The 20,543-nt window shown below is 38.5% G+C and overlaps 1 protein-coding gene across 3 annotated transcripts in view; it reads right to left on the bottom strand.

Annotated features, from left to right (window-relative positions):
- Positions 1-19,318, bottom strand: part of SAMSN1 (SAM domain, SH3 domain and nuclear localization signals 1) — a 120,449-nt gene extending 101,131 nt beyond the window's left edge. For all 3 annotated transcript variants that reach the window (XM_089508133.1, XM_089508134.1, XM_089508135.1), the window contains exons 1-3: positions 19,216-19,318; positions 13,902-14,039; positions 1,920-1,960 (exon numbers count right to left, since the gene is read on the bottom strand). In XM_089508133.1, coding sequence (XP_089364259.1) covers positions 1,920-1,960; positions 13,902-14,039; positions 19,216-19,239 — 203 coding nt within the window. In that variant the 5' untranslated portion in view covers positions 19,240-19,318. The remainder of the gene's footprint in view (positions 1-1,919; positions 1,961-13,901; positions 14,040-19,215) is intronic.
- Between the last annotated feature and the right edge of the window lie 1,225 nt (positions 19,319-20,543).

Below are 20,543 nucleotides of genomic sequence, written 5' to 3'. Positions count from 1 at the left end.
ATCCTGGATTCAGCTCTGAGCTTGGAGTCACGGTTTCAGTAATGGTGAGGTGTGCATTTGCACATTTAAAGTTTGTGTATCCACTTCCTTGAGACAGATCTGGCCATGATTACACATGCTTTAGTTACTCTAATGCACTTTCTGTGGGGCTGCTTTTGAAAGGTGTTCAGAAATGTTTTTATTTCATTTCATTTATATGCCACCTTTCTCCTTGAAGGGGCCCAAGGGGGCTCACAGATTTTTTAAAAAAAATATTACAATAAAATTTAAAATAGTTTAAATAATCTAAAAACAATATAAAATTGCATTAAACATATAATGGAAGTTAAAAGGCAATACCCATGCTCAGTATAAAAGCCACTGTGGTATGCTTATATTTTAAATGGTTGCTTAAATAAAAATGTCTTGTCCTGCTGTCGAAAGGCAAGCAGGGAGAGGGCCAGTCTAACCTCCCATGGAATTGAATTCCAGAGGGTGGGAGCAGCCACTGAGAAGGTTCTCTCATGTATCCTCACCAGGTGAGCCTGGGATGGTGGTGGGATCAAGAGAAAGCCTTCCCCAATGATTTTAGTGTTCTGGCAGATTCATATGGAGAGATACAGTTCTTCAAATAATCTGGACCTAAGCCATATAGGGCATTATAGGTCATGACCAGCACTTTGAGTTGTGCCCAGAAACTAACCAGGAGCCAGTGACTTCAGCTGATCGAAAGAGCTGCAGTCACATTGCTAACTAGGGCTGCCTAAAGGAATCATGCAGCTATTCACAGGCTGCTGGTCTGTTTCTGGGCATATTCAAAGTGCTGGTTATGACCTTTAAATGCTACACACCACACAGCTCAGGTCCAGGTTATTTGAAGTGCCATATTCTCCCTTACGAACCAGCTTATGCTTTGAAATCTGCTGGGGACACCCTTCTCTATGTCCAGTTACCCTCACAGGTAGATTTGGGTGGGGAGAGGCTTCTCAGTGGCTACTCACAGGCTCTGGAACTTTCTTCTCAGAGGAGTTAGACTGATACCTTCCCTACAAGGTAACATTACAGGTGGCACACATTTTTTGTCCACCTTATTTGGAAAGCCCTGCAACTAAGTCTACATTGTATTGTTATGGTAGAGGGTGGCCTAAATCCTATTGGTTAGTCCCAATTAGAGTTCACCTATGGAATCAACTGCTGAATGGTAAGTCATAACATATATAAAGCTAATTGATTCAATGGCTGTACTATAGTTGGGAGTACTATTAGGGTTCTGGCCATGAACAGCTTTTAATTGTCCAGCAGATCACATTTCAGTATGATAATTCAGTGGACAGAAATGACAGTGACACCTAAAACTCCTGACACTGTAAAACTCTTACGGTCTAACAGTTCTTCTCTTGGGAAAAAGAAAATAAAAGCCCCAAACAAAACTGCATGTTATGGTCATTAGCACAAATAACAGATTGGCTCACAGGCATCTCAGTCCAACTAAACTGCTGTCACGGAAACACTTGATAAAATACACTGTAGCTAACTTAATCCAAATCATTTTGCAAACTAATTTGTATTGGGATAAAGAGGGGGTGGGGAAACTTACCAGAAGATTATCAGGTCAATGGTACAAACATGCTCTGAAATAGGTTACCATTAAGTCTTTCAGAAAGGCAGACATATGGTTAAACCAAGCACAGATTAATGGTGAGTAAGTACATCTGACTTCTGATGTCACTCCTTCGGTTATTGCAAATAGAAAGCTTTGTGACTATAAGCAAACTGGTGAATAAAATTTAAATAATGAATTCTATTTTAATTTTAATTTTCAGACTATACTTGCAGCACCCCATTAATGGGGCAAGTACACAGATAATAAAAAAGAATGAAGGAAGACATTCAAGGCTAGGAACAATGTAGAGATGAAATTTTAAATGAGCTCCACTTACTTTCTTTTCTTCATTAATGTATTTTCAATATCAGAAAATTCCTTTGGGGAAGAGAAAGAGGAAAAAAAGGTTAGTTTAACTTTAAAAAGTGGGGGGGGGGGAATGAAAAGGGAGTGAAAGGTGTCCTACTAGTGACTTAGGTGAGCAAGTTCCTTTTTGGATGGGACATAGAGTGCTATCTACTTGCCCTTGCACTCCTCATTTCATTCTCTCATGACTGAGCTGAGACCAGTTGCTTCTCTATTGATCTAAATTGCCTTCCTCTCCTTTTCCTCCCCACTGGTAAGTGACAGTGACAGGGGTCCTTCTCAGGGTTTGACAACTGCTGAATGGTGGGAGAACACAGAAATGTGTATGTGGAGTAATGCACAGATGTAGGATCTTGGCCAACATACAACTTCTTAATGCCACCTTTTGAATCAAAGCTTGGAAATAAGGAGTTACATGTAACATTGCTACCTGTAAGCAAGATAACAAAGGTGTAACAAAGGTGTTGTATAGACGGGCCCTATTGGGCGCCGTTGTTATGCGCGAGGGGCGGCGCTTCCTGACATGCCTTGCCATTCGCACGTAATGAGGGCGTCAAAATGGCATCACCCTGTACATACGGGCGCCACCATTTTGATGTGACGGACACCTAGCATCTGCACATTTTGGCACCTTTATGACACCGCAAGTGTGCCATTGGCGCCTTGCGGCGTCATAATGGCACCGCAGAAAGAAGTCGCTTTTTGCGGCGTCTTTTTGTTGCGCGAGGGAGCTGCACAGTTTGTCCGCTGCGGCTCCCTCGCGCAACGAACGAGGGTGGTGGGAGACCGCCCTTTTGGGTGGTCTGTATCCCACCAAAGTTACATTTTAAAAGCAATGTAATAAAATGAACACATTTGCTTTACTGGTGTATTTATTTATTTAGGTATTTATATCCCGCCCTTCAGGCCCAATGGCTCTCAGGGTGGCTTATTAGGTATTATTATTAGTATTAGGTACTAGTTATTTTGAAAAGTTACCTTTGAGAGCATTTTAAGAGACATTTGGAGACATTTGGAAAGTTTTCAAGACAGATGGCATTTCTGTATAATTCCTAAAGATTTCATAAGGAATACTGAGATTTGTAGTTTGGTGAGACACCAGAGTTCTCTGTCAGAGGAAGCTGAATACCTCACCAAACTACAGTCATGGCAGTTAAACTGATTTTATTCTGTAGTGTGGCTACACCCTAAAAGAGGCTGCTTAAATACCGTGAAGGCACCAAATCACACCTGATCTTGGAAGCTAACCAGGGCCAGACCTGATTAGTATTTGGATGGGGGACCACCAAGAAACACCAGATACTGCAGGCTATATTTCAGAGGAGGGCAATGGCAAGCCACCTCAGAGTATTCTCTTCCTTAATAAAATCCTTTGAAATTTATGGACTCAGTATAAGTTGAGAAGTGACCCAAAGGCACAAACTCATACATTGGGGGTTTAAGTAAAACATGGAAAACCTTTAACCTTACATGTTAAATCAGAAGGTTTTTTGACTCAGTGATTTACAGTGTTTTGTGTAGTGTGGTTCTAGTTAGCATTTCCATCTCTGATTCCAAAATGTCTTAGAGTATGTCTTTCAGTGGATGGAGGAAGGATGTTTTATTTGGTTCATGCAGACAACAACATGGTGATAGCCTAAGGTCATATGGCAAAGCCCATGAAGAAGCAGAGTTTTGGGTCACCCTGTTCCAAGTCCAGCACTTTAAACATATGCATGTACTGGTTTTCTCAGAATCGATGTAATGGCTAAAAATGCTGTGTGGGCTGAAATACAATGAAAGGAAAACTGGACGAAAGCATGTGGTTCAAAATTAGAATGCAAATTAGCATAATTTGCACCATTAGAACAATTTGAATATCACAACATTTGGAATATGGCAACCCTAATTAAGGAGGATCTTGGTCCAGATGTTTTGGACTTGAACTCCCAGAAGTGCCATTCAGTACAGCCAACAGAAAAATCTCATGAGACTGAAGGGCCTTTAAATAATTCCTCATCCTTAGCTTAAGGCGGGTTACAGACCGCCTTAAGGGACGTCCTTAGGACATCCCATTTTGAAAAAGGGGCATCTCTTCCAGACGCCCCTTACCCTGTTACGGACAGAGTCCATAACAAATGGCGGCGCCCGTTCCACACGGCCGCTGCCATTTTGACGTAATGGACACTCTGTGTCTGCACGTCGTGGCCTGGAAGTGATGCTGCTAGTGTGCGCTTTGGCACTTGCGGAATCTCTTCTGGGTTGCCAGAAGGAGCACAATTTTCACGCTCCTTCTTTGAAGTGTGGAGGAGTCGTGCAGTTTGGCTGCTGAGACTCCTCCACGCTGCAACTGGCAGTGGCCCGAGACCGCCCATTTTGGGCAGTCTGTAACGGGCCTAAGTATCCTGGGAAATGTCTTGACTGGGACCCTGAATGCTCCTGTTAAGAGATGGATATGTGGTACAGCATATTGTTGTGTGACATTAAATGGACTGTGGCAGGAATAAACACACAAACACAAATGTCAGGATGGAATTTAACTGAATTCTTGGGAGCTTTTAAAGGGACAGAATTCCTGTTTCTTTTGCAATCCATTTGGGCTCCTGAAAAGCATGAGGTGACAGTGTTCCAGTGGCTACTGACAACGTTCAAAATGAGAGCACAAGAAGAGTTGGCTAATAAGCTTAGAGCTACATATAAGTTGTAGGCCTAATAACTCTCAGGCTGGAAATAGCAGAGAGAAGATTACACATTTTGCTGTGGCCTGAGCAGCATTTTTCCACAGGGTGCACTGCTGAGACGTCACCACTAATCTCATTTTCCATTTCTAGAAACTATTTTATAAATAACTATATTGATTCTGCACCTAGCAGTGTGACACAGCAGAAAGCTGTTATTTTTAGTTAATTACCACACTACATGTTCCTTAAAACAAAAGTAAAGAGATCCAAAAAGATACATATGTATCTTATTAAAATTAGTTGAAGACTAGTTTAACTCATTTAGCATGTATTTTAAAAACTGAATAAAAGTTTTAATTAATGATATATTGGACTTTTTAAAAAAAACACAAGGGTGTGCAGTATTTAAAAAGCATTCCCTCTTCACAAGCATGAACTATGTGATAAACATTGAGTGAGAGTGAAGAGATGGATTGTTTTGTTTACTACTGTGCATGTCTATGGTGTGCGTCATTGTGGCAAATCACCTTCTTTTGTACTGTTGAAAAATTGGAAAAAAAATGTCATTTCTCCAGATAAAAATGTTCAGATGTCTGTTAAGAATAATCCCCCACCTGACCTCCTTATTTGCCCCTGTTAAAAGTCAAACACAAAACTGACAAGGAACTGTATGCTGCACAAAATTAATACCCAACTCTGTGCTAAAATAATGAAGCAACCTTAATCTTAATTTGACATCCTTCTGCTATTGATGGAGAGTGTAAATAAATGATCACAGATGGTCTTTTAGGGAGTATCGATGATATTCATCCAAACTGCTGGTTTCAGCAGAACAAGGCAGCTAACTCAGGACCCTTTCATATTACACAATTATAATGCTGTAATTCTGCTATAACTTTCACAGCATGTGGAATCCTGCAATTTGCCATTTAGGAAGAGGTACTGTATTTAGAATTCTTAGCCAGGGAGCTCTGGTTCCACAGTAGATTACAAACCCTGGTATCTCACAGGATGCCGTTGCGGCTGTTAAAGGGAAATACATTGCTACCACTGCATAGTATGAAAGAGTGCTCAAATGATGGGAAGCTGGTAGGGTTGCCAGACTGAAAATTGGAAAGGGCTATTGTACCTTTAATGATTGTGTAAAGGAGTGAAATCCAATAGGTATTGTTTCTCACACAGTCAGGTAACAAGCAATGCTGTCTGAAATTCCCTGTTCTACATGGCCATTAAAGGTGCATGAGTCCTGCCCAGTTTTCCCTCTAGTTATCCCAGAAAGTGGTATAGCAGGGGTGGGTAAGAGTTGAAAATCACCAAGAGACCTTGAAGGATTCAACATCTCCACATTCACATCCTCCCAAAATAAATAAATAAAAATGCTCCCAAATGCCATCTTGGGCTGTGGAGTGGTGTCACCAGGGAGGTGTGGGGAGGGTCAGACTGAAGCAGGTGACACCCTATGGGTGTGTGTGACACCACTGCTCCTCAAACAGTGGCCTTTGGGCAGAAACAGGCTCTGGCATTCATCTGTGTCTCTTTAAAATGCTGAAGTGATGGAGTGAGTGGGGTGGGGTGAGACTCAGTGGGAGGAAAAAGGAAAGGCCCAATTTGTTTTGGAGTTTGTTTGTTTTTTTAAAAAAAAATCAAATTTCAAGATTTTCTTTTAAAATTAATTTTTATTTTTTATTTTAAAAACATATTATATAAAATTCTCACTTTGAGCACATGAAACAATCTGAATGTAAATGCATTTATTCTTTGTACAAGACATTGTAATTTAAAGGTATAATTTAAATTTTGCTAGTTGTTCTGTGTCATAGCTATTACCATTGCATTCACTGTTGTGTGGGAATTACAATTTATGAGCAACAGTAGTACAAAACATTACTAAGGATTCTGTATGGTATGTGAGGAGGGCAAATGAGGGGGTGACACTTGGTGACATCAACTCTAGTGATGCTATTGCTCCCGCTCCCCCACTCCAGTTTGCTTAGGCCTTTTCCAACAAAGGGAAGTACAGTCCTCCCTCTGTTCTCATGGTTTTCATACCCGTGTCCCTCGCTTATGCACAAGGGACAACAGAGGGGAAAAGAATGGGGTTTGTACCTGAGGCACGTGCGCTTGTGTGTTCCTGCAGACTCTGTTTTTGCAGGGGGAGGGGAATTGTCTATGTTTCAGACATGGAGCTGCCCATGTTTCAGCCAGATCGGGACTGTGGCAACCGCATGCCGCTGCCCTGATCTGACCTTTCCAGGGTGCAAAAAGGAGCCTCAAATAGTGGTTATGGCTTAGCAGCACTCCTTCAGTGTGTCATATGATCACAGCGCCGGAGGAGCGCCATGATGCTTTGCACAATGTGGAGCAGCGTGCACCATCATGGCGCCCTGGGGGTGGAGTCAGGGCATGCATCATGTGGATGTGATGCCCAACTCCGCCACCAGGCTGGTCTTAATGGTTGGTCTAAACAGCGCCTAAAGATCTGTTTTTTCCTGATCTTTTTTTTAAAAAAATCTTTCCCCTCTTGTTCTTGGAAGTGCTGATATTTTCCAAGGCAAAGGGAGTGAAGATCACCCCAGCCTATATATTTGGGAAAATATACAATGGAATGCAGCAGATGTGAGAGGGAAGCAGCATAAATTGGATTCTCCAACATGCTAGTTCTTTTGACTTAATTTTATACAACAAAGCAAGATAATCAATTTTAGATTAGACTACAGATCTCTTTAGTCCAATTTCCTGTTTCCATTGTGTTCAATCTATTGCATATGTAATGCCTACCAAAGGAGATGAGTACAACTGCACCTTCTATGCAATGGAATGATGGGAACAAGAACCAAGGCTGACCATATCTAGTGAGCAAGGACATGTCTCAGAAAACTTTGGTTCACAAATGCGTGATGGACTGTTATGGTCAACACAGAGGACAGTCTGCTTTGAAGATGAAATATAGAATACAAGATTGGGAGACAGCCATTGAAGAACATGTCACCCCTTTACAGATGGGCTAATGAAGTATGTCTGAAGATAACACAACTCCTCCATGGAAAATATTCTGCCCCTCCTCCAAAGTTGCGATTTTATGTCTTAATTGTCTCTCTGGCTATGAAATAATAATACGGAATAAACATAGAAGTCAAAATTATTTTTTTCTTTCATGTGAACGAGTCTTGCTCCCCTCATACGCTATCATCCTCTTCTCCTTTTGTCTCATGTCTTAATAAGATTGTTAGCCTGATGACAGGGAACTAGATTTTTTATTTATTTTATTTTTGGGGGTGAATGGTCTTCTACTTGTAAGTGCCATGTACATTGAATGTGTTATATAAATAAATGACAATAACAATATTAATAATTTGCATCTCTGATAAATCTTTGCTACTTGCTTCACCACACTTTTAAAGCCAAAGAGCCCAACTTTAATTAAAGTTGGATGACAGATTTATGGCAACATGGCTGGACACTCAGAAGAATAATTGGGCACAAGGATTTATGTCTGTTGAGTTTTGATAGCAAAAGTTAGACAGTTCACAATTAAATAAGAAACATCAAATATGTTTTGTAAGCTTTGGTATAGTAATTAATCAATATGAAGATAATTTTTGTAAGAGGACATTCAAAAGTTTATGGTGTTACCATGAGTGAACAGTCCTGTATATCTATGTTTGAAATAAAGGAGAGCTGCTCCTGTGGGGTGTTGGGGATTTCTCTGTTTAGTTTCTGATGCTTTCAGCTGTTTCAACTGCAGACATGAGGTATTCTCTCTCTGAAGATGAAGGAAGAGGACACTTGTTTTGTTAAATATTTCTAACTGTTCTTATTTTACTTTTGATCTACTTTAGAAGAAAAAACAATATTTTTTAAACATTTTTAATTTTTTTTAATTTATTTTGAACATTTTAAAAGCTTTCACCTAAATAATATTTTAAATACTTTTTGGACCTTTTGGAATTTCTTGGCAGAAACTAAGAATCCTAGAGGTTGAGATAGCATTGGTGGGAATTTCGAATGTTTTAATTAATTAGGCAACAGTGGATGTTAGATCAAATTAGGACTTATTATTTAATAATTACTTTCATTTTCTTATATACTGTTTACTATCTATTATGCTTTTATTACTATTTCATTTATTGTTTCATGTTAGCCTTTTATAATAATCACACTGCAATTGCTTTAATTATTCTGCCAGATGCCAGAATCTTCGATAGCTTTGCTTTAGCCTTTATTAGTAACCACAATATAATTCTTGTTATCAACATTAAGAAGAACTTCCTAACAGTAAGAGCTGTTTGGCAGTGGAACACACTTCCTTGGAATGTGGGAGAGTCTCCTTCTTTGGAGGTTTTCAAACAGAGCCTGGTTGGCCATCTGTCAGGGGTGCTTTGATTGTGTCTTCCTACATGGCAGGGGATTGGACTGGATGGCCCTTGTGATCGCTTCTGATTCTATGATTCTAAGTAACAATCATCATCATAATTAAATATATTTCATTTTATTCACTATCTGTTGTTTTTGACCATTTTGCTTATCATTTTATTAAACTTTCACTTTATTTTGTTTCAGTGACTTCTGGTTCAACTCAATCTCTGGCTTTCATTGGGAAGGCAGAATTCTTATGTGGCAGGCAGTGCCTTCATTTTGTACTCTCATATAGCTACATCCTGATGGGTGTTGCATGAGGGCCCAAGACTGTATTTTGTTCACCCCTGGTTTATAGCAATGGAAGACCTAACTGAAATGAAACTGGGTACCTGTCTGCACTGGAGACGATCTTGCCTCTGGGGCTGCCTCGACCCTCTATTTCAAAGCCCACCATTCTAAAGCAGGGTGGCTGACCACATGTACATCCCACAGAGCTGCCCAGTACATCACCAATATGGGTCATTTGACTCTAAGGTCAGAATGAGGTGCCCCAGCAATGGATGTTCTGATCTTGTTCTGACCTTAGAGTGAGTGATTAGCAGCAGCAGTGGATGCTCTGGGTGACTCAGTGGGACACATTTCAAACAGCCACCTGGCTTCAGAATGGAGAGCTCCATATAGTCCCAAACATCTGGAGCAACTGGTGAATTATTAAAATTCAGGGGAAGAGGAGTATAACTTGGTGCTGGTGCTGAGTGGACCAGATGTTATTCGGTCTGCTCACATGATAACTGGGCTTTTGGCCATGAGTTGTTCAGTCTCCATGCTGAGGGAATGTGGGGCAGTCATTGGATTTGGCTCTTGCAAACAGGGCCAAGGAAGGAATCTTAATTCAGTGGCAGTACATACATTTTATACAAACCAGGTTCCACATTCTATCCTTGGTATTTCTAGTTGAAAATATTCTCTAGATACATGGTGGAACCTTTCTCTAGCAGGGAATGACCTAGACTTGACTTGTATCACAGCTGAATTATTTGATTCGCACAAGAAAGAAATCGTGGCAAGACTGCAAGAACACATATAATCTAGAGTTTTAAAGCTGTCATGTTCTGCCTGTTTCTTGATTTTATGACAGTTCTAAATAGAAAGTGATTTTAGAAGAGGCTAAATTTCAACAACTACTTGAGTTCAAATATGACAACCAAATTCCAACTACATTTACTTAGAGGTAAGTCCAATTGATTTTTTTTTAAAATCCAACTTAATTCCAAGTAAATATACTTATACTTTGGATTAATCTTGAATACACTGGCTAACAAGAACGCAGTGGAAATCCCAGCCAGGGCTGCAGTGGATAAAGGAATGACAGAGGCTTACAAATGAAGGATATAGATACAAGGAAAGTGATTGAAAAGAGTGCAAAGGGTCAAAAGGGAAACTTGTGGGTGAACATAGGAACCTCACCAGTATCACTTAGTTCAGCAGAATCATTTGAGAATCAGAATAGAATATAACAGAATTTCAAAATATGGGTTTGATCAAGGCATGAATGTAAGACAGAGGGACTGTGGTGGACAGAATACTAATGTGTGTGAGAGGACATGTGGATGAAACCTCCATTACATTGTGAATCAAGGGAATCAGAAAAGGATACAGCCATACTATCATACTGGTTTGTAGCAACACTGCTGAAGTTCTGGAGTGGCTAAAAATGTATAGCAGTAGTGTCAAGATACTAGACAGATGTATTTTAAGTTAAAATTTCAAAATTTCATTGGGGAGAAAGAAAACTTTGTGAAGATGGTAATTATTATTACTATTATTATTAAACTTTATTTCTAAAGCGCTGTAATTATACACATATGGAAACACATTCAGAGGCTAAAAAGGTAGATGTGTGAGCAGTTTGGACATACCTATGTTGAACACCAAGTGAGACATCCGCAGATGAAACAAAATGTGCTGCCTTTTTATTAAGGTTTTCTCCCAAAAAAATCAGAAGAAAAATTGAATAGGGAAACAACTAGAAGTGTCAACAAAGTTAAATGGTACAGCACCATGTGGCAAAAGTCACCAGTTGGGATGAGCTGTAAAGAGGAATAAGAACTGGGGAGGGACAAGGGAAAAAAAGAGAGCAAACTGCCAATCTGGATGTAAAGTAACCAGGCATATTAAGCTGAGATAGACATGACCCTTGTACCTGGCCTTTTTTCCATCCTAGTTTAAAGACGGTGTTCTAAGGTTATTCTTGCATAGTAAGCAGTGGTCAGTAGATAGATGGTCATTCAGAAAACTGTTGCAAAACTAAATCTGCTCTAAGCAGTCTGTCTTGTCTGGCTGCCCTTTGTAGCTATTTGGCTGTCGCTTATGCTGCCATTTTAATTTTAGTAACGTACATTATCATGGTGACCTGATTTCCAAGAGATAACTGAAATAGGTTCATAGTAATACCACACTGTGTTTGAAAATAACATCTGTTGATTCATACTGCTTTCTACCAAGATCTTGTGCCCTGTTTTTCTCTAAAATAATATTGCTGTTAAACACTACACAGATGGCTTGCAGTTAAGGTTTTATCAGAACCAGATAGAGAAGGCTTCAATGCCATTGCGTTGAAAGCAATATACAAACATAAATGGGACAAAATTATGAAATTAGTTACTATTTCCCCTCCCTTCTGATGTGTGTATCTTTGTTCATGATTTTTCTAGTTATATTGTTTAGATTATTGGCCCAAGCTAGCAAATATTTTGCATGCAGAGCTGATGCATATACAGTAGTAGCAGCAGGACTTTGCATGTAAAACCAATTGGTGATGCACATTTATAATGTGTTGAATGTTCCATCCCACCTGCCATGGCTTTTGATGCTAGTTGGGGTGTGCATCCCAGGTAGCACCTCTATGTACTGTGCATAAATTGCTGTGCATGAATACAGACAAAACTGTTCACTCTTTTTCATTTTCCATAACTATTTTATCATTGTCTTGATGAATATTATACATATTCTTCCATGTTAAGCTTCATTCAAAATGTATAACTTGATGGGAAATGTTAATTAGGAGTCAACTAATATGGGAAGGGGGGGGGGTGAGGATAAAAAGAAACCATGCTGCTTCCAGGGTACTGCTAAGAGATATATGTCATGGACAGTTTCTATAACAGGGAAGATATAGCTGTACTCACATACTCTAATTTCTTTTTGTAGTTTACTGTCTACAGAACTAGCAAATCAACAGTGTAGCCTCATAAATGATTACTCAGAAATATATTCTATTATGTTCAACAGAGCTTATTCCCTAGTAAATATATTTAGGATCACAACCAAAATCTGATGTTTGTATGCTTAACTCCTGTTTCTTTCTGGCCAATTGCAAGTGAAGGGAAAAAGTAAAAGAGCAACATAATAAGGCTCCAGGAACCTTTCACGCTAGACAATCATCAGGGCATTTTTAAAGAAATGATTACTAGGTATCCTTTCTCCCTTTCTAAAGGTACATGAGTGCAAGTTTCATCAGTACATACAATCCTGACATTCTGGTTGTGTTGAAAGTGATTTACAAAGCTTCACATAATTTTATTCACAACAGTATCCTAGCAGTTTTTATTATCCTGCCCATTACCAGAAAATATTTGAAATAAAAAATCCGTAACACTCTTATCAAGACTTAGAAAAAATGGTTAAAAACCATAATTAATCTGCAGAATACATAAGTTTGGGGATGTTTTTAAACTTTTGGATTGCATTAATTTGAAGAAGATGTTAGAACAGAAGTGGAAATTGGTTAAATTACATATGTCTATTTGTTTCCACACAGTGTCCAAAAGCCAGGATAGGATGCCCATGTAGATATGAAAGCATTACTTTAAAATTGGTTGACGGTGTTGGACTATGACTCTGGAGACCAGGGTTTGAATTCCCACTCTGTCAAGAGTGACCTTGGGTACCTTGGGCAAGTCAATTCTCCTAACCTCAGAAGAAGGCAGTGGCAAAACCTCTCTGAACAAACCTTGCCAAGAAAACCCCATGATAGGTTTGCCATTAGTCAGAAAGGTCTTCAACAACAGAAAAAAAAATCATTTGAGACAATGTGATATAGTGGTTTGAGTATTTGATTATGACTCTGGAGAGGAGGGATTCTCGCTCAGCAATAGAAACCTGCTGGGTGACCTTAGGCAAGTCACATTCTCTGAGCCCCCGAAGGATGGTAATGGCAAACCCCCTCTGAAGAAACTTGCCAAGAAAACCATGCCATAAATTAGTTTTAGGGTTGCCATAAGTCAGAAATGACTTGAAGGCACACATAGTATAGTAGTATGATTTCATTTTAACTGGCATGTTGACATCCTTTGGAAGCCTGGTATTTGTAGTTTGCTGAGGCAGTAGAGCTCTCTAGCTGAGATATCTAAATATTCCTCATTAAATTTCCACTCCTGGTATTCCATAGCCTATAACTATGGCAATTAAAGTGGAATCATTGTGTGATAATTGTGTAGTGTGAAAGGTTACCAAATGCAGAAGTAAAACAGGAAATGGGTTTCAAGCAGAGATGAGTTACAGTAACATCTGCTGATTTTTCAGCAAGGCACTTTCATGTAGGGAATGCACATACTTGGCAGGAATGTTTACATTTTATAATAGAGAGTGGAATATCTTGTTCTTGCATGAAGATGCTACTTTTTCTGTTTTCATAGTTATAAAGCAAGAGAGGAAAATCTTTAGATATTTTGTTAGAATAATTACTACTGTCCTCTGTCATTGGCCTGCTGGCAGAACTTCTGTGACTTGCTCCAGAAGATCTTTGGAGGACCAAAAGGTTTGAAAAGACTGGATTTATTTCACTTTTAATCCAATTAAAACAATGCTACTCAAAAACAGAAAGAAAATGCACTCTATATACAAAATGCTGTTAGTGATTTAGCACCACTTACCAAAGACTGGGATCTTTCTGGAGGTCCACATTTCACAGAAACACTTACTGGGGTGTTAGCCCTGCTAGTCATGCAAATGGTTTCTTGTGGGTCTTGATTTTCTTTAACTGGTTCATATAAGCTGTCCATAGAGCCCTCCTGAAATTCAAGAACATTTCTGTCAGTCACACAGTACTCTGTCATATTTCTGATGAAGGGAAAGGCCCAGTTCTTCTTTATTTCTGGTTCAAAAGAAATAGCACTCCAGATAGTTATTATAGCAAAGATATTCTGTGGAATTGCTAGGGAAAGCTAATAAAGCAACAATTCATATAAAAATAAAGCTTTTAAGCCCCTACAACCATCTTGGGGCCTCACATTCCCATTTTGGGGTATGGTCAGGCTTCCACAGGGTCACTCACATTGCTCTCCATGGTGTATCCCATTATTTAGTTGGTATATCACACTCACAACAAGGCATTGGTCCAGACACAGGACACAGAAGAGGTAAACTCTCAATCATTCTCTCTCACACATATACACATACCCAGCAACCTATAGATATCACCAAGATTAGAGGGGAGCTTTAAATCTGGAACTGTTTGTGTGTGTAGGAGCACCAGCATGCATATGTACCTTCCCCAGGTGACACCGAATGTGTCCCTAAACCCCAAACCTTGTACAGCCCTATATTATCAGGAATTTGACAATGGACGGAGGTCCCATTATCAATGAAAGCACTCCTTCAAAGTCCAGGGTTAGAGGTCTTCCCTAGATAAAAAAAAATCATTGGATATAGTAAAGCAATATTTCCTTGCCTGGAACACTTTTGATGCATTAGACTACCACTCCAATAATCCTCAGAGAAAAGAGCCAAATCCTGTGTGGGAAGTAGGAACCGTAGTTCAAAATATGTCAGACTGGGGAGATCTATAGTAAACTAACATACAAGGAACAAATATTTAATTCAGTTTAGGCCATCCACAGAACTCTAAAGAAGGTGTCTTTTTGAAATCTAGTCTCAATAATATGATACATCCAGAATTCGGTCATCTAACTCTGTTGCCTTCCGCATGGAACAGAGCAAACTAAGCTATTAAAGTGGACAGTCCCATTTAACACCGAAGATATTGCATGAAATGAATGCTCCTTCATGATTCTTTCCCCCAAAAAAATCTCCTACCATGTCTAATGGAAACAAATGCAGATATTCCTACTGCTATGCATCAAACATATTTTCCTCTAATAGTGTTGCACAAACATTCCATTTTTCTTGTGAGGCACCTGCCTTTAAGGTTGCAGTCCATAGAGCTCTCTTTGGAAAACTTGTTTTAATTAAAGATGAAGTACAAGAATATTTTTGCACCATGTTATTACTCCTCCAGATTTGCTGGACCAAATACTGATAAAATGCAAAAGTGGCTCAATGTCTCTGAAAATCACTAAGAAGATTAAACTGCCACACTGTATTTAATATTAGGATTTACCAGTAAAATTAAGAGCTAACATATGGAAGAGAGATGGAGAAATGAAAGAAATCTTATTTGAGTTAATACTTTCCAGCTTCCAGATGATATAAACAGACTGTGTATCTTTTCTATAGGCTCTAAAAAGAACATTCCTCTCTTCAGATTTAAACAAGCTATAAACATAGTCTGCTATAACATGAGTTATCCATTTCTCTTGAATAATATTTTCATATTAGATGCATAGACTTCACTGTGCTTCTTCCACATAGATGTATAATTACATATTGCTTTGGAACCCCATGGAAAATCTGGCTGTATAAGAATAGGATTGAACAATATCCTGCACACCAACACAGAAAAATCAGATTTCTGTTTCTGAAAGGGGTGTACACATCTATAACGTCCACACCTATTCTTGACCTCCCTTCCCATGCCCACACCCTGTCCATGCCCAGTTTTATTACAACTTTCTTTTAATGAAAGAAAGTCCACACTTATCCTATTAATTAAAGCACATTTAATCAGTAGTGTGTGCAAATTTGAAAGGTGCACATTTTCCTATGTGCAATTTTCAAATCCACTCTTTTTCTGATGGGTTTGCAGGTATTCATCAACGTGAGAATTCTGGACACATGCTTTGTCTGTCCTATGAACAATCCCCCCCCCCCGCCAAAAAAAAAAAAAAAAGCCTATGAAAAGTTGGACTGAAATTGGTCTGATTCTCACACTACCAGTTTGATTGGGTTTCATATAGAGTTATCATAGTGTTTTAAAGTCTTTACCCATCTAATGTGCAAGCAAATTGCTGTTCTAGTAGATTAGATACCAAGTCACATTGGGGGTTCTATTGCTGACATTGTTGCTGCTATGAGCAATCTAGTAATCTTTGACTTACATGAACCCTATGAATGAGAGACCTGCAAGAGTCCCAGTGAGCTACTGCCCTGCTCAGGCTTTCAGCACCATGCCTTTCTTGTTTGAATCTATTAACCTGGGTTGTGGTTTTCTGCTTTATCCTGCTGTCTTCAGTTTTACTCAGCATTATCATCTTTTTGTTCATATCATCTCATTATATGTTCATTATATGATGGCCTCAGTTCGCTGACATACATGTTCTCAATGAAACTGTACAAACATACCTAGCATATCCCTAAGCCCTTGAGATACCCAATCAGCTTTCAGATAAAGCTTTGTTGGGTTGTGGTCATGTATTTCTCATGAATTCAGGCCTTCACAGCAGTGAGTCCTCTGGGCTATTCTCCCAGAGATGGTTCAGAAGACAAAAAATGTGGAGAGCATTAAGTGCACTCTGAAAACCCATATGTTTGCACAAATATTTTCTGGATTATATTGATCATGAAACTTCTGTGCTTACTGTCCTAATTTCTTTTCTATGGTATTTATACAGGCTGAGACTCCTGTATCCAGAATTGCAAAATTCAAAATATTCCAAAATCCAAAACTGTAGACATGGGTACTGAGATAGTGACACCATTACCTTTTGATGGTTCAATATACACAAACTTTGTTTCATGCTCAAAATTATTTAAAATATTATCTAAAAAATTACCTTCAGGCTATGTGTATACGAACCATAAATTGATTTCGTGTTTAGACTAGTCTCTCTCCTGCCCTATTCTCTTCTTTCTTTGTGAAGAGGAAATTAAAAGATTTTGCTTCAGTTCTTATTAACCATTGTTTACCATGTCAAAACTATGTTTAAACTATTTTTTTAAATTGGCTTTTTCCAGGAAGTCATAGTTAAGATTATTCACTGTTTAACATCTGGATAAGACAACAATAGTTAAACAAATAGTAAACAAAAATAAAAGTGAATTTTCTGAACTCCTTTGCATAGCTGCACTAGAGGGACAGAGTAGATGGGATGCATGACTGAGTTTATGCCTTATTTTACTGTGAAATCTAAATGCAGTCTTGCTGTGACAAACTTTGATGACTTGTTCTAGAAGGCTATATGGCAGCTGAGTACATATATTATGTAAACTTTCTCAGTGAACTAGGGCCCTTTCACATTTACAATTATAGTGCTATTTACCACTTTAACTGCTTTGGCAACATCCTGTAGATACAACATTCTAGGGTTTGTATTTTGGTGCAGAATTACAGATATCTGGCTGAAAATTCCTAAATGTCCCTTCCTATCCTAACTTTATAACTTGAGCTTTATAAGCCTACCACAGCTTGGAATTTGTTAATTTATCCCATTTCTAACAACCAATAGATAGATAGATAGATAGATAGATAGATAGATAGATAGATGGAGGGAGAGGGAGAGGGAGAGGGAGTGACTATTATAAATGAGATGTATAATCATTTGTTTCGGGGGATATTTGTTAAAAGAAATAAAGCCACTAGAAGATGCCTTTCCTCACTGAACAGGGTTATCACAATGGCACAGGCATTCCCTCGCTGGACACTATTATTTTAAGGATACCAGCAAATCAGCACATGTTCCAATAGAACCACTTCTCAATTATGTATTGGTTCTATATATACTTATATCCATTTTACTTAAAATTAAATTTCCATACTCTGGGGAGACAAAAATGCAAGCCAAGATGGGTCAGAAATATATATATATATATATATATATATATATATATATATATATATATATTAAAAAAATGATGGTTCATTTGAATGCATTGACTTTGGTCACTGAATTTGTCTGAGCCACTAATCCCTTTCCCAAATATGGCTACTTTGAGAAATAGGATATGATGATGTAAAAGGAACAAAAGATTTACAGAATCTAGTTTATACAACATGTGGATCATGTAAGCATGTGTAGCCACTTGCAGGGCATCAAATGGCCTTCAGTATTGTCCCCAATATTGCAATTACATGCACCTCTTCTGCAATTATGTGATAGTTCTAATATATGCAGTGCCAAGCTTTCTGAAATGTTCCCTTTATGATACTCCAGTCATGGGAAATGCATTAAACCTTCTTGGTAGTTTCTAGGAAATCATCAAGACCAATCTCATCCACAGGATTTCAAGGGCTAGAAGCCACCTTAATGTGTGTGACCTGGTTCTTGATCTGACTTCAAATACAACTTCTATGTATTCTTAATAGGCTGTTCATTTGTTTAATGCCCTTGTCATCACAATTTATAAAGTTGTTATATTTATTTATGGTGTGACACATTTTGAGATAGCTGATGATATACCCCAAAATAAATAGCCACAAAATATGTCTTGCACTAGATCAAAATATTACTGTCTTTCTGTATTTTTCAATAAATATAGGACATATTCAATAAATATTTCCAGAGTAATAATGTGCTTGGCATAAAAAAAAAGAACATTTACTATTTTCAAAATAATTGCATTTTTCTTTCAGCATATAAAAAACATCCAGTTTTTTTTTAAACCATAAACTGCATAGAATAAAAGAGCTCCGAGTATCAGGCTTCATTTTATTTTTGTCCTCATAGTGTAAGCATCTCATCTATGGTTTAAAAGCTTGTGACATTTATACCATGAACACTAGTGAGGTTTTTACTAGGTCATGATGCATAATATATAAATCTTAGTATCCCCAAAACATCCTGTAAGAAAGTGAGTTTAAATTGTTATTTTCATACATGCATGCTACAAAGTGAAATCAGCAGGAAGAAAAAAAAAGGCTGCACTTTGTCAGTTAAAAAGGAAATAACTAATACATGATATTTTACACCTGTACACCTTTTAAGACTTATTGTTGCCTCCCTCACTGGTCTAGATAGACAGGTTTCACACTGTATCCTCACTGTTCTCTAACACCTTTAATCTCTGTCACCTGACTGAAGCGTTCATTTACAAACTCAGTAATACAGTCCAGTAGACAAAAGGAAAACTTACCAGTGAAAAACAGAAAAGATTCATTTTGATGTAAAGGCAAATTCTACAGCATTTATTAATATTATCCTTTCAAGGAATTCCAGCCACTGAATGCAGCTCCGTCTTGTCCTTCCCAGCTGTTTGAACATTTCTCCTGAGAGATTAGGGCAAGATAAAATCCCTACAATAATCCACTGGATTCCCAGCCCATTATCAAATGAGACACAGGATTGCTTGGGCCAGCACAGACAGTTCCCTAAATTAATGAACAATGTTTATCAACAAAAGCTGACCACAAAGTGAAAGCAAACTAAAGCCTGGTCTTTGATTTTATTTGGTCCAAATGGTGCAGTTTATAATTCAGAGGCAACTCTGGTTTAGCTCTCTTACATGTGCTACAATTCCATTACCAATGCATACCTCAAAAATGTGTTGCCTTCGGAAAGGCAGACATTCTAGAGGTGTAGTATGATTGTACATTCATGCTAGAGGAATCAGCATCTAAACATGTTTTGCCTATCTATAGTTTCAAATAGTAAAACAGTTCTGCTGGGTAAGAATTGCAATGAGCATTAAAAATATAGTGTGTCAAAGAACAGTTCTTTAGTGATATTCCTTCTTAGCTTTGCCTGCATTGGCCAGGATACTCAGCCTGCCTTCTGCACTTTGGTGATAAAGGGCCCGAACAGACAGGCCAAAATAAAGCTGCTTCGGGTCACTTTGGAGGTATGCTGTTTACATGATCCATGTGTCCTAAGATGCCAGAAGCTGCGACAAAGCCACACTCCTATCCTAAGGACTGGAATGCTTTGGTGCAGCTTCTGGCCTCTTAAGATGTGTGTGTCATTTAAAAAACATACCTCCAAAGTGACCTGAAGCAGCTTTATTTTGGCCTGTCTGTTCAGGCCCAGTAAGTAACATATACCCTCCAGACATTTTGGCCAGCAAATTGCATTGACCCAACTAATGTGCACAATGGTGAAGAATCATGGAAGCTGATATCCATCCACATGTGGGAAAGATATGAAACAGATAACTGCTATAAATTTGGTGTAAGGCTGAGTGACCTCTCAAGGATCCATCCCAGCCCAGAATGCTTCTCACCTCATTCACAGCTTGGAAATAACTTGTTAGAAATACAGTGTTATTTGTTCTCATTATTCCCATTTCTTTCTTTGAGGAAAGAAAGTGTCAATGTTCTTACTTTACGTGTTATAATGAGAAATAATGAGAAATAGTATTCATTACTTTAATGCTTTGCTTGATAGATTATTTCCAGGGCATTTTTGGTATTCTTAACTATTTTTTAAAAAAATATAGTGATAAAGAACTGGAGTGCACCAAAGGAA

This window comes from Sceloporus occidentalis, unplaced genomic scaffold (genome assembly GCF_023333645.1).
Source record: "Sceloporus occidentalis isolate IW3139 unplaced genomic scaffold, rSceOcc1.0.p SCAF_2, whole genome shotgun sequence".
Classification (NCBI taxonomy): Eukaryota; Metazoa; Chordata; class Lepidosauria; order Squamata; family Phrynosomatidae; genus Sceloporus; species Sceloporus occidentalis.
Note: the sequence above shows the minus strand (reverse complement) of the source record. Positions and strands in the feature narration are given on the sequence as shown.